The 13,855-nt window shown below is 41.2% G+C and overlaps 1 protein-coding gene across 9 annotated transcripts in view; it reads right to left on the reverse strand.

The window, feature by feature from the left end:
• LOC135938159 (transient receptor potential-gamma protein-like) overlaps positions 1–13,855 on the reverse strand; it is a 74,184-nt gene that overhangs the window by 13,871 nt on the left and 46,458 nt on the right. For 7 of the 9 annotated variants that reach the window (XM_065481724.1, XM_065481723.1, XM_065481728.1 and 4 more), the window contains 6 exons: positions 8,160–8,335; positions 5,059–5,189; positions 3,564–3,801; positions 2,600–2,629; positions 1,698–1,840; positions 49–250 (listed from right to left, as the gene is read on the reverse strand). In XM_065481724.1, coding sequence (XP_065337796.1) covers positions 49–250; positions 1,698–1,840; positions 2,600–2,629; positions 3,564–3,801; positions 5,059–5,189; positions 8,160–8,335 — 920 coding nt within the window. The remainder of the gene's footprint in view (positions 1–48; positions 251–1,697; positions 1,841–2,599; positions 2,630–3,563; positions 3,802–5,058; positions 5,190–8,159; positions 8,336–13,855) is intronic. The other 2 variants (XM_065481726.1, XM_065481731.1) reach the window with 1 other exon arrangement.

Consider the following 13,855-nt stretch of genomic DNA (forward strand, 5'->3'; position numbering starts at 1 on the left):
ATTTGCTTCCAGCACATTTTTCAAGGCATGGAACACTTTCATCCCTACCTGGTATTCGCACTTGAACTCGTGTTCCAGGAAGCTGAGCCTCCTAAGCTCCCAGGAAAGCTCAAAGGCCGTGAGTATGGGGTCCTTGCTGGACAGGGCGATCAGGGACGGACTGGCCAGGGCGCGGTAGGCGTTGATCCTGGAGCGTGAGTGTCGCAGCGAGTCCTCTTGGCGCGATGTAACGCACTCGTCGCACCCGCACCTGCCAGCCCACACAGATACAAAGTGGACGTGTGAGTACATATATCAAGTTGCAAAAGCAGTAAAAAGGCGATAAAATTTTAGGGTTGCGTGCGTGTCACGCTGTATCTTTTCCCCGGCATGCCAGCCAGTTCAATTTTATCGGACGAGATGTTCTTTCACAGAGTTTTCGGTCACAAACGCGAAATGAAAAATGCTCTGGACCTCAGCAGAGGGATGTGAAAAGTATGGGATCGACTTTTGGTATCAAACAAATTTTGCAATTTTCACTTTAAATTTGTTTCCTTAGAGAATGGCGTAAACGTCAATGATTTGAAATAACAACATAAAATCGATTATGCTGTGTCTCCAAGGAAGAAAGTGTTTGAAATTTTGCAGAATTGTCTGTTTTTTTCCACTTCCCTCTATCCTCTTTGTTCAACAAGCTTTTTGTTCCCAATGTTTATCGCGGTGTTTTCGAGAACGCACAGCATTTTTGATTAGTCATTCTCTTTGCCTTTTCGCCAACTTTCCTGGCATGCTCCAGCTTTTCCCTCTATAAACATTCTACTTTGTTCACCAATCTGCTGATTCATTTGAGCGCAAAGGCTGAATTGTCCTTTTTAATATTTAATTACGTGAAAAACTTCAGCACGAAAGAGCGGTCCAAGCATTTTTCATTGTAAACACTGGGGCGTCAAAGTCGCAAAGTTGCGATAAGAGGATGATCAATCAATATCCAGTCTTTTCATTAACAATTTTGACCTGGGAGGCAATGCAACACGTCAAAGTGAATGAAGGGAACCCCCTATTATATGAAAAATAGTAGCTTTTTCCCAATTTGTTCTAATAAATATGAATATTTTTTTCTCCCTGGCTGGCTACGCTTGTGAAAACATAAAAGTAGTTTTTTTTAAAAAAAAAAAAAACTCCTCGTTTATAAATGCATGATACCGTTTTTCACATCCACGCCGAAACAAACGAGTTCAAAGAAGTGACATTGGAGGCCCAGGCTGAAAAATTTGCATGGCCTCTTGTGAAAACCTTTGCTGTATCGGATTTTCGCGCATATCGGTCTGAATAATTAACAAAGCGAGAGCAGCCAGCGATATTGAAACCGTGACGACGCAACGCCTGCGAAAGCAAAAAGCGCTCCAATAAAATGTAACAGCCCTTTCGTCTAGTCGGCGGGTGTGTGTCGCCAGCATGCTGCTGTGTGCTCACATAAACGTGCGTGATACGATTATTGGAATGACACAAACAGGCAATGCAGTCTCGCTAACGACCAATCATTTTGAGCAATCGCTTTTTAACGACGGGCTTGCCGTCCACGTCTTGCGCGCGCGGTAGCGAGACCGACCAAGGACGAGAGGCGACACAGAGTCAGGCCTAATTGGCAAAGTTTCGCGAGGGAAAAATCATTCCTTCCGGGCCAGCGCCGCGCTGATTGTCTCCTTTTATTTTCGTACCTCACGTCGTGCGGCATAGGCAAAGTCGCACCCCTGTCCAAAAGGATTTTGATGATCTCGTAGTTGTCCCTGTGGGCCGCGAGGATCAGCGGTGTGATGTCAGGGGTGAAAGTGGCGGTGTCAGGGGGCAACGCTTCCCAGCTCTGCAACAGGAGCAGATTTTTCGGTCAGAAAGTTTCACGTGAATGCGAAAAACACACAGCATTGAGACCAAATGAGATTTGTTCTGCGGAAAACTTTGTTAATAATTTCATACTTTTATCTCTGACCGAACTTAAAGCCATTTTATTCAGTGGGTCAATAATACAATACAATTGCAGTCACGTTTCCTTCATTAACAATTAGCGCCGCTCGCACGAGAACGGTTAAAGTTCAGCAAAACTATGGCTGTTGGTGTGATGTAAGGCGCACATACGTGTCTGATGTTTGAATAATTCAAACATGTATGAACACTGGCGGCTTGGCCGTTCATTGTACGGCGTGCACCAAGTTGAGCGAGTTATAATCAGAGTCGAGAAGTTTGCGTTGGTTTAATTAAACCTTGGCAGGCCCACGCTCTGTTTACCGCCACGAAAACTGCTGAGAAACAACAGGCCAAAATAATAGATTTCGCCGCTTGCCATGACACCGTGGCAGAGAAAAGTTCGCGAATGATTTATTCATGAGTTTTTACACAACATTGTTTGAATTTTAACAAGTTTTGCCGATTCTCTTCCGCATTCAAAGGTTTTCTTCAGAACTTCTCACTTTTGACCTCGAAAATACTACTATTCTACGAGAGGGCGACAAAAATGCATAAAAACGAACACATGCAGAAATGAAAATGAGGCAGAAATCGCCGAGAAGATTTATTTTAGCAATTTCGGCGTTGTTTGGTGATTATGTTTGTTGGTGCGGCTCACCTGTAGGTGTTGCTGCTGCTTACTGGCGTCCTGGTGAGGTGAGAATAATGGAGAGGTCACCACGCAATGGTATACAGGTCAGTGTGTGACAACATTAAAACAGGCAGGGCATTCCGGGGGTTGATGAGGGTTCGAAAACAGTCAAAAAATAAATAGAATTTATGCGCAGAGCATGCTAATTAGATGAGACGGAGGATGCACTTCATTTTGGAGGAAATTGGATTCCCTCCAACATTTCTGAGCCGATTACGTGATTCACAGATATTTTTTTCATATCTGAGAAAGTTTCCTCCGTCTCTTTTAGATTCGCAAGCTCGTCATGTTGACAGGTCTATCAAAATGCAAAGAGGAAGAAGCCGGCCAGGAGCTTATCAATATTCCACGCTCCTGGCTCGACGCCTTTTTAAAACAAAATCATAATAATATGCGTTGGTGGCTGATGGGTTCGTTGCCTGGCGGCGAAACAGTTGATTGGACAGGGACAAACAATCACGTAAAACATAAAATTCCACCTGTTTAGTTAACTATATAGGTATCAAACGCGGATTTGGATATTTATGTGATGCACCAGAATCTCGTAGAAAATACAAAACATGCGTTGAATTTGATGTCAGAAAGGTAAAAGCAGGGAGCATTATTTATTTCAGCATTCTAATCTTAAAAACACGTAATTTTTAGTGATGTGTGTTATTTTATATATATTAGAGAAAATTTTGCCAGACATATTTTTAAGCCTTTTCAACTGGCTAAGTGAATCTGGAGATGATTATTTTTAACAATGATGTGATTAATGTAAGCTGCAAACAGATGAGTTTGTCGTCTAACGACCGAGAGTTAGAGAAATTATTATTTCATTTTAGACTTAAGACGCTAAAGACTGTAAAGCCTCAAGAAGAGACAAACATATCACGCTTGTACGTAAATGGAAGTTGCTAGCAGAGGAGTGTTTTGACATTAAACTCACGTGGGGCTCTCCTGGGGTATGTCTGGTTGCCTCGTGGTCCAGCAACACCTCCACAGCCTCGACAAACTCCTCTGAAATAGCATGCAGGAGTGCGTCTTTTGTATCCACTCGGTGCTCGAGAAGCAGCTCCACCATCTCCAGATTTTCGTTGTCAATTGCCATCAGGAGGGCGGATCTCCCCAAAGGGTCGACACAGTTGACGTTGATGTAACCTGTGTCTGTTGCCTTTTGAAGCATTCTACAACAATTCCAATAAATTGTTTTATTTTGATTATGATTTGAAAAATTCAAGTCTGTATTTTTTCACATGAAATTCGATTCGTAGAATGTTTCCAAATTTTAAATAATGAAATGAAGACAGTTTGAAGCAATTTACTGATTTATTTAATTTAATTTCATGAAAAGAGGAAAATATTTTTTGTTTAAAACATTTTTCAGCTGTTGAAAATATGTCAACGAGATGCCAAACATTTTGACTTGTACTACTATCAATGGATTTTCTCGAACACGAAGGTCCACTCCAACCAGATTTTCTCTCCCATGCGATTTATCAAGTGACCAAAATAATTGAGCGTGGCTTTCCCGGCAGTCAGCCAGCGCAATTTCAATTTATCAGGGATAAAAATCTGGTGAACAAAATTAATTGCCAACTCGTATTTTATGCTGCGCGAGCCCGGCGAAAGCATTTGAAGTGTCGATAAATTTCCATTTGCCCACTTTTGTCAGCAGAGCGTGCACTAGCTTTAAATGATTTTAACTCGAACAGCCTGAGGCATTTTAGCACACGCCGGCTGCATTATTTGCTTGCTTTGCGAAAGTCATAAAACTGAACTGTGCAGCGAGCTCGCGCAGATTTAATTTCAGGCTTAATTTGCATGTTGCCCCAAAATCTGGCTAAAACAGCTGTATCTCGTCAGCATTTGTTTGAGTGGGTACAAAACAATTATTGCTCGCCGCGTTGGAATGCTCAACGGCTTGAGTTGAAATTGGATTTTAACAGCGGAATTAGCATTGGCTCCACACTTCGGACCAATTAAACCGAAAGCTGCGACATTCTGCGACGCAACATGTTCCATTGTATACGCGGGCAAGAAATTGAATATTCAATCCACGTCCAGATGTACATTAAAATTGGTCGAACGTGCAGAGAGATTAGCATAAAGCATTCGTTAATTCTGCGAAATTATATTTGGAGACGTTGGGACCTAATTGCTTGAGAACTGAGGGTTTCCAAGAAGCTCAATCTTCAGAAATGAAAATTATGTATGATATTCAGTCCGCTTGAAAAATTCTAAGTGGAAATTTGAAACTTGCAAGAAACCATTTTTCTGGAAATTCCAGCATCGCTTGGAAAATTTTCGGAAAGACATTTTATCTTCGTTTATAACAATGATGCTCCTTTGCACAAGGAGGCTTTTTCCTCCGGCATGAAACAACACAAACGCTTTTTCGACTTGTGAAAGGCTCGGCTAGAATATAGACTATGTATGTATACCTTCTGGTAGACGCGACATCGCCCCGTTCCACAGCCAGCAGGAATTTCTTTTCATCCAGCGACAACTGGGCCATTTCTTGATGAGGCCGCACCACATTTTCCTCCTCCATCATGCCGTGAATGCTGTGTCTCTGTCAAAAAAAAACACACATATACACACACACTGTCCAATTAAAACATGCAGAACGGAGAAGGGCATGTGCCTAATGACTTGGGCAAATACACTTCATCAAGGCCCTTTGCCCTTTTTTGCCCGCGCGCGTGGCTCATCTCGTAACGAGCGTTTCCCGAGAATTGCTTTGAGCACACAAAAGACGCTCCTCAGAAATTGCATTTTCTTTTCTCTTTTTACGCCACGCTGCTGCGGCTGCCATCCAGAAAGCGACTCTCTCCTTTTTCTGTCAATTTCATTACGGAAAGCTGTTCTTGAACTGTATAGCGGCGAAAATCATGTCACGGCCTCCATGCCTACGTACTCATCCATCTGGTTTCTGGCGAGGAAAAATTTAAATTGCTACCTTTGAGACTGCGCTAATGAGCACATAAAAGCCTTCCTTTAGTAGACAGACAATTAACACTTTCAGACAGTCTGACGATACGTTCAAAAGGCAAACACAATTTTACATGTGGTAGGCAACTGGAAAACGCCTACACCGTTAGTAAAATTAAACTATTTCTCGACAAAGCACGAGTTGAAACCAAGTGGAAAATTGAAAAAAAAAGATAGAAGACGGATATGCACCACCGAGAAAGATTTAATCTTGTGTGTGCTACTTGAAGCAAATAAATCCTTAATGCACAAGCACGATTTTTTCCAAGGATATTACAAAACCCTCCAAGAGAAGATCGGCGACCTCGACAAGGAGTCCAGCAAAATTGATCTTCTGAGAAAATTAATATGTATTGGTGCACACATTACGTGCACCGCTGCCCCACCCCAAAGTAAACAACCTCAGGAGGGAAGTTTCCGTCTCGTCGCAACTTTTATTGCGAAAATTGAACTTGGGATTAGTTAATAAGCATGCTCATCGTGGCAGCCCTGTTTATTTTGCGTGAGTACTCTTTAGAGGCGGCCGGGATTCGCGAAAGTTTTATATCATTAGAGCCAAGTTGTTGAGCAACAAGAGAAAAGCAGGTCACCCGCGCAGCCGATGAAAGGCTTCAGCATCTGATCCTGTCCCAGGATAGGCCTTGAAAACCCTCTGCACAAATCCTGCTCTTTTATTCGGCTTGATTGCGATTTAATTGGAACGGGAGCAAATCCCCACACATCTCATATACTGGCTATTTTAAGCCAATGGCAGGACGACGCTCTCCCGTTTGGTAAATCCTTTTCTTTTTAATAAAAATGTAAATCTTCTTCCCGGCCGCCGGCAGCCCCTTGCACACCCTTACTCATTTTGCCTTCGCGCTGATGATGATTGCACCTGCTTTCGTAAAAACGACTTCCAGCTTTCCTTCGCTAGTTAACACACAATTAAGGAGACGAGCCTCAGCTGCGTATCCGTCAGCTCTTTGCAGGGTAGTGCATTTTAATCATATATTTAATTAATCCTTGTTTGAGTTGAACGTTGAATGAAACGCCGCTGCCTCCGTTTTTAATGAGATATTTGTTTTTCTCTAATGGAATATGAGGCTCCTGGCCAGACTTTTAACTTTCCCCTAAATATACAAGACACGCAAAATTTAATTAATTGATACGTCAAAATATGTACCTGACGTGGGAACTAGAAATTGTACCAAGATATTATTTTCAACGATTGAGTGTATGAAGATAGCAAATAAACTTGAGGAAAACTTGTAAACAACTCTCGTATCACTTTTAAGCTCTAAAATTTGGGCTGCAGCCAAATACTAAAAATAGTTGTACTCGAAAATTCATGTTCATCATGAGAACAATAAATGACAAATAAAAATGATTTATTAATTTTGACTAAGAATGGACACTCCTAAAGTGCATTGGCCTGCACCAGCAGGCCAAAAAAGGCGTTGAATGAATAAAATCAAATGACTTTAAAGTAACGAGAGGTTGTACATTTTAGTTTAAAATTATCCAATTTCTATCTTGAAAATGTGGACGTTGCTTTTTTGTCTACACTGACGGTTACAAAATATTTTATGGTGATTGCGACTAAAATTATCAACACAACTCATAGTTCTGACTTTTCACTGTAATTAGTTTCTTTTCGTTTTACGACAGCTTCCATGATAGAACTTGTTTGCGTCAGGCAAAATTAAATTTGTTTTTGCTCAGCATGAAAGGAAAGTGCTGTAAGGGTCTGACTGGAGCAATTTTCGCGCAAAGCGAGTACAAAATAGTGCAAAAAATGTAACAGCTAACAAGCGCTTTAAAGCACGTTCGCAGTTATTCTAAACACAATAACAACCTGACTGTTCTCTAACTTGCCTTTCGATCGATGAGGAGACTTCAAAGAGAGTATCAGTTTCGAGCCGGCTTGATTGACAGTTTAATGAATTGCGAGAGCGAGTCGAGTAGAATAGACACTTTTAAAAAGCAATCAACGCTAATTGGCACTCGCAATTTCTCATTACAGGAGACCAATTCATCATAATTGCTCGCGTGATTAATCAGCCTAAAACCCTTTAACCTCCCCTGTATTAAGACGGGATGAGGGTCTGCATTAAATTAGGATTTGCCTCGTGACGGGCATCGAGACGTAGCGTTTGGCTGTTCAGCTGGCGATTATTAGATTCCACTAAGGGCAATTACGTTAATTCCACTGACCCTTGCGCATTTAATGCCAGATCATATTGAGTGCTGAAATGAAATCACCATTATAAAATCCACTATTGAATCGCATCTACAAAGAGTGAACTCGAAAATTCGGGAGCTTGTTTTGGATATTCATATACGACGCATATTTGTGTTTTTTTTTTCGTATATAATTCTTTGTCCTACTCTTTGTTTATAATTAATTTAAAATTTTATTTTTGTAAAATTAGAACACTTCTTTCAGCAGAACTTTCTTAACCCTCCTATGAATTCTTTTTCTGAGAAGCGGCAGAACATAAACACATATTCTCGGGAAATGCTGTTCCTGACAGGAACACTGCCGCAAATAGAAACTAATAATAGCTACCTTAACTCTCTTGTCAATGGGTATTGGAGCCAAAGTGCTTCCCTCAAACTGAGGAGGCCGGTACTGATTATATGCTGGAGGCGGGGCTGCCTCCACGTCCTCGTCAAGGGATTCCATTGCGTCCTCCTCTTCGTCACCAACAATCACAATTTGGCAGCCTACCGCGCTTTGGCAATCTAGAACAAATTAAAAGTATCGGATTAGAAGAATTGCTCATAATAATTGCTAAGACTAAATGTAATAACACAAAATCATATTTTTATGTATGTATTTAAAGCTTGTAGATTGAAAATCATTAAAATGGTTTACATATTAGCTAACCAAATTTTTTGGGAACCCTACGGACTTAAAGGGCCTAAAAACCCTCTTTCTTGTTCAGAAAAATCTATTCAGTGACCGATGGATATATTTTGGCAAAAAACCATTGTTTAATGAATTCAATAACAAAATTTAAAGGGCAGAAATCTTTTAGAGCCTTTCATTGTCAATTTTTGTTTGTCTAAGGTTGATTTGGGTTAGGGCTATTGTGAATTTAAATAGGTGCATTTTTGTTTTTTATAATCGTATATACTGTAGCTGTCTAAGGACGAAAAATTTCGCATAGTTGTGTAAAGTCTCCTTCTGCAAATCCCACCTCTGTGAATAAAAAATAATAAAATCTAGTGGAAATATGACAAAGTCTGAATACCGAATTTAGAGCTCGCAAGCCTAACAGAATAAAGCAGCGCTTACAAGAAAACATTAGCCAGGTCCAAAGAGAACTGACAGAACAATGCAATGAGGAATTCGACTGTAGTAGTATTGAAAATTCATTTGGAATTTTAGAGGCATGAGAAGGTCAGGAAAAGCACATTATTAACTTGCTGGTTTTCACTATATTATATTCCCTGCCAACGCAAACTTGCAGAGTTAAGCAAGCAGCTCATTTCCTTTGGCCCCTTGAAGCTATGACATTATTTCGACATTGGAACTAATAATCAGCAATTTGTTTGCGAAGGTTTGCCCCTCCAGACAAACAGGAAAGGCGAGTAATCAAAAATTAAAAACAGTTTGCACGTGGGCCGTGCTCTTTAAGCCTCCTTGTGTATGTACATATGCGGCCAGTGTAGCACTAGCATGCAAATGTTCCGTGGGGCGCCTCAGGGGCTTTTCTCGCTCTCGAGCCGCAGCAAAAGAGCCGTTTCTGGCACAGCAGCGCTTCCAAGTGCCCCTCAACACTCGTGTATATTGGACATAAATTTATTTTTCTTGCAGACACAAATTTGTGCTAGTATGCACTCTCCTTCTCCGGCCGGCAGTCACAATCATTTTTACCGCCGGAACGTTTCCCACGCTCTGTATTTTATTGTGACGGTGTGCGAATATGTGAGGTTTTGAGGGATGCAATGTGTGGATCAATATTCCCCGCGCTGTAAGCTCCAGATTCTCCTGCACCTACATACGGCATTATGCGATATAAAATTCTCTGTCGAGCAAAAACTGGATCAAGTTGACTCGTCGGATTGAAATTCTACGTAGGAGCGTCACCATGTTCGCAATTAGCGTGATTAAAATTTACCCACTGAAATGTAAAAAGCTTTTTCATTGTTTTTTGTAGGTTAAAGGCACATTTTTTTTATTAAAGTGGAATGATATACTGGGTGACAATTGAAAATTATTTGAATTTATGGATGCTATAGCTGTTGATCAATTAATTTGCTCTAATCAAAAAAGGACCTTTGCTACAGTAAACATTCAAATTTTCCAAAATTTACAGCGCTTGATCACATTTTTTTTGGCAGATTTCAGTTGCTCTCGTCGAGACCTGTCCAACAACTTTTAGGGAAACTCTATGTTGTGAAATTAAATAGGATTTCAAATAAGGTCGTCTTCACCATTAGAAAACACGCTAACTTTGCAACAGCTTTTCTAAAAAATTTACTCTGCTACTTAGTCAAATTTTGGCTTTAAGTGAATACTAAGTCCATGCATTGGCAACAAGGATTTTTTTGGATTTTGCAGTATCAATCCTCTTTAAATACGAGGGGCAAAGTCATATCAAATACGCAATGCATTATTAGGAATATTGGGATTAGCCGATATTGCAACAAAAACCAGTTCTCCAATTCACAATGTTATTTATTTTATTTATTTATTTTTTTTATTTTTTTTTTTTTTTGTACAAAATTCCCACCTCTAACTATGGAACTTTTGCTGCTAACTCTAAAACATTGTGTTAAAATCATTTAAGTTTTCCTTTCTTTCATTGAGACATGAAACAGTTAACTCTTTGTACGAAAACTTGGCATTGATCCACTTCTCCCTAGATCAATTGGACAACCTCAATTTCGGAACCATCTTTCACTCCAGATAATTAACTAAATTTGCCAAGGAAGCCTACTAGCGGGCTGCACATCCGAGTCAATATTTTTCCTGGTAACGCAGTTACTGGTCTCTCGGAGGCAGCTTGAGCTCAAAAGAATTTCTCCTCCGCTCTCTTCCTCCGTCGAAGCGCAGGAGCAGCGAGAGGGCAAACGCGAGGCTGTACTTGTTTTTTGCGGGTTTGTGTCAACATTAACTAACTAAGCATATCTGCCGGCGCGCAGCCGACAAAAAAAGGAGGAAGGAGAACTTCTTTCTCTCGTAAGTCTGGTGCCCCATAAAAGGTCAAGTGAAGAGTAAAAGGCGGCAGAGATGATGGTGGCAGATTCCACCCTCCTCGGAATAAGCAATGGAAGTGCCGTGCCGGTCGTCTTCCCGCAAAAAAGAAGCGACTAGCACAATGGCCGAACCGAATAAATATGTGTAGCGCCGCTCGCAATATGAATTTGGCATTGCTGGAGAAAGAGAGAGAGAGAGAGAGAGAGAGAGAGAGAGAGCAAACACGTTGAAAAGGGGTAGTGAATTTTAGGCTGAGATTTAGATCAAGGTGGCGAAATCAACAAAATTCTTGCGTTTGCTTGGGAGAAAGTATTATCGTTGCAAAATCTATTTTATTTGATAAGAGACACAAATTGACATTCGGGACGGATTCCCGGACAAGGCGGAAATTGACTGAAAACGATCTGCTTTAATCATTTTAACAATCGCCTACGTTTCACGACCCGAGAAATAACCTTTTGACCGTCGGAATGAGATTCTTCCAAGTCAAACTGATCTCTTTTCTTCTCGTGTGATGAGATAGAGATCAGCGGCGGAGTGCGCAATAAACTGCTTCAATCCGATGCCCGAGAGCCAACTTTCGCTATTTTCCACTATATATGCCGCTATTCTTCTTTTCAACGCGCTGCACGATTCATCGTTTTAATGCGTGTTTTGATGCTGCTGCCAGGCTGAAGCGAGAGCCATTATATTTGCGTTCCGCCTGGAACGCTAGTCCAGTGTTTGTGTTTGCCCATTTGCTCATCTCACGAGAGGATAATGCGCTGTGCGGTTTTATCATTTCGTCGTTGGTAATGCGGTGTTTGTTGACCACGCGTGCTGTGGCATACGGCAATTTTTAAGTTGAGTTTAGCCCGCCAGCAAGCACACTAAAGCGAATCGACCGATTTTCCAATTCGTCCCAAGCGACCGGCGAGCGTGCAAAGAGTATTAATAACGTGGACAGGTTCGCTTGTTTCCGTGAGCGATCATTAATTAAATGGAAAAGATTTATGCGTGCTTCGCAAAGCTTATTAACAGGTTTTCAATTTGAATCGTTACCACGATTAATTAGTGATAAGCTGCTTAATCACTGTAGTTGCAATATTTCATCCATTAATAAAAAAGAGATTGCCAGGAAATTAATTAGCTGCTAGACAACCTCATAACCTTTTCCACGCAAATCGTGATTTCTTTAGCTCATTGGAGTGTTTTCCCTCGTGAGCCAAACGCCGATTAAAAAACTGCTATGCGAGAAGAACCAAAATCAGCCAGAACTATAAAAATTATTGATTAATTTGGCAATTTTTGGATTCAATTGGTTGTTTGTAATATTTTTTTATTTTGTTAAGCTAGATTAAGAGAGAAAAAGAGCAGATTACGAATAAACAGTTTTAATCCATCACTTTTGCTACATTCAATAATAACTTTCCTTCAGATTTCCTTAATTTATTTTAAATTATAATTGTGCAAATTCAGCTCGTGAAGGATTGTCATCAACTGTGCTGATTTTTTGGTTATATACTGAAATGTCGGTTTCATTCACTCCAATTCAAGAGCAAGGATCTGACAATCACGCAAATTTCTGTTGAACAAGAAAAGGAATACGTTAAAACTATGTTTCATTGATAACTACATGACAGCTGCTACGTATTTTGGGCGTGTGACGTTCATCTCCAGGGTAAGTAAACTGAAGTGTATGGTTTGTTTGAACGTCTTTACTAATCTATTCCACGTGTTCTCGATCTCACCTGGCGCGAAGTGCACCAAGGCGTTCACTCTCGACTCTTGGCTATGGACAACAAAGCGCCTCAAAGACATTTTTAGCGCTATCGACTGGGAAATCAGCGGCTTGTGATTGCCGCGCCGCTGTGTTTTTTCCCAAGCTAGAGACACACAAGACCAGCGTGCACACACACACACACACACACTAGAGCGATAAAGGATGAGCTCGAGAAGACAAAGAGGGAAGAGGCTGCGACGCAATTTACTGCTAGCTCGGGCATTCTTCTCATGAATAATTCAGGCTGATAGCATCGCTGTCGTTCGCTCAAAACGCCACAACGACGATGTAGCAACTTGCACTGAAACGTTTATCACCGAGACCTTATTATTGTTTCCCTAATTTGGTCCGCTGCAATTTTCATTGCGAGGGCAAAAGTCGTAGTTTTACAGCTACGCTCGTGTCAGCTCTGTCGATGCTAAAGGGGCTGAACGGCCCTGCCGGTATTGACGTCGAGCAGTAATTAGCTCTGCAGCTCCTAGTTGTCTACCCGTTGTCAGAGCTGCATTTGTATAGCTTCATGTTCAATTGCTTAAGTTAAGCAGAGTTGATGTAGTTGATACAGCTGAAAGGGAGATTACTCTGGTTTTAATCGCATTGTCGAATCGTAATTTGTTAGGAACCGATTAATCCGTTGTAAAATGAATTGTTATCACTTTTAATTATTTAACCATAATGGAGAGATCATAATAATAATAAAACGCGATTTCGTGCGTGACATTTAGCACATTCATGAAAATCGCATGAATGCGTCCTAAAAGGGAAAATTTAATTTCCAGCTTCCAGTGATTGCATTGCGGCCTAGTTCAAAACAGGTTGCCTCGATCACAATTATCGCGTAAGGCTGTTTATAATTCATGTGCTGTACTAATTGCTGGCTAATAGCCAGTTCCCACGGGCTTTTTGTCCAACAGCAGGCTGGCAACAGTAAAAAATAACTGACACGTTGTGTTTGTTGCCGTCGGATCGGTCCAGCGGTTGAGCGGAGCGGCGAGCCGCATTTCACGTCAAGCAGCTGACAGGAGGAAAAACGAGCGTTTTTGTCTTATCACCAGAACGTCCATTAGTTTTAGGCCGGCTGGCCTCTCGTCTTTCTCTTCTCGCCTTTAATGAGGCCTTCCGCCAGCCCATAATTGATAAGATTCGCACTTTGGCTGGCTGCGGATTGAATTTGGTCGGTGACGTGAAACATTAGTCTGCCGCGCCAGATGCTGATAAATTTTTACTTCCACCGTCCTCAATTTGCCTCCAGTCCGGAGGAGCGATGACGCCCCCTCCCGAGCAAAATGTAGGC

The sequence above is a fragment of the Cloeon dipterum genome, chromosome 2 (genome assembly GCF_949628265.1).
Source record: "Cloeon dipterum chromosome 2, ieCloDipt1.1, whole genome shotgun sequence".
NCBI lineage: Eukaryota > Metazoa > Arthropoda > Insecta > Ephemeroptera > Baetidae > Cloeon > Cloeon dipterum.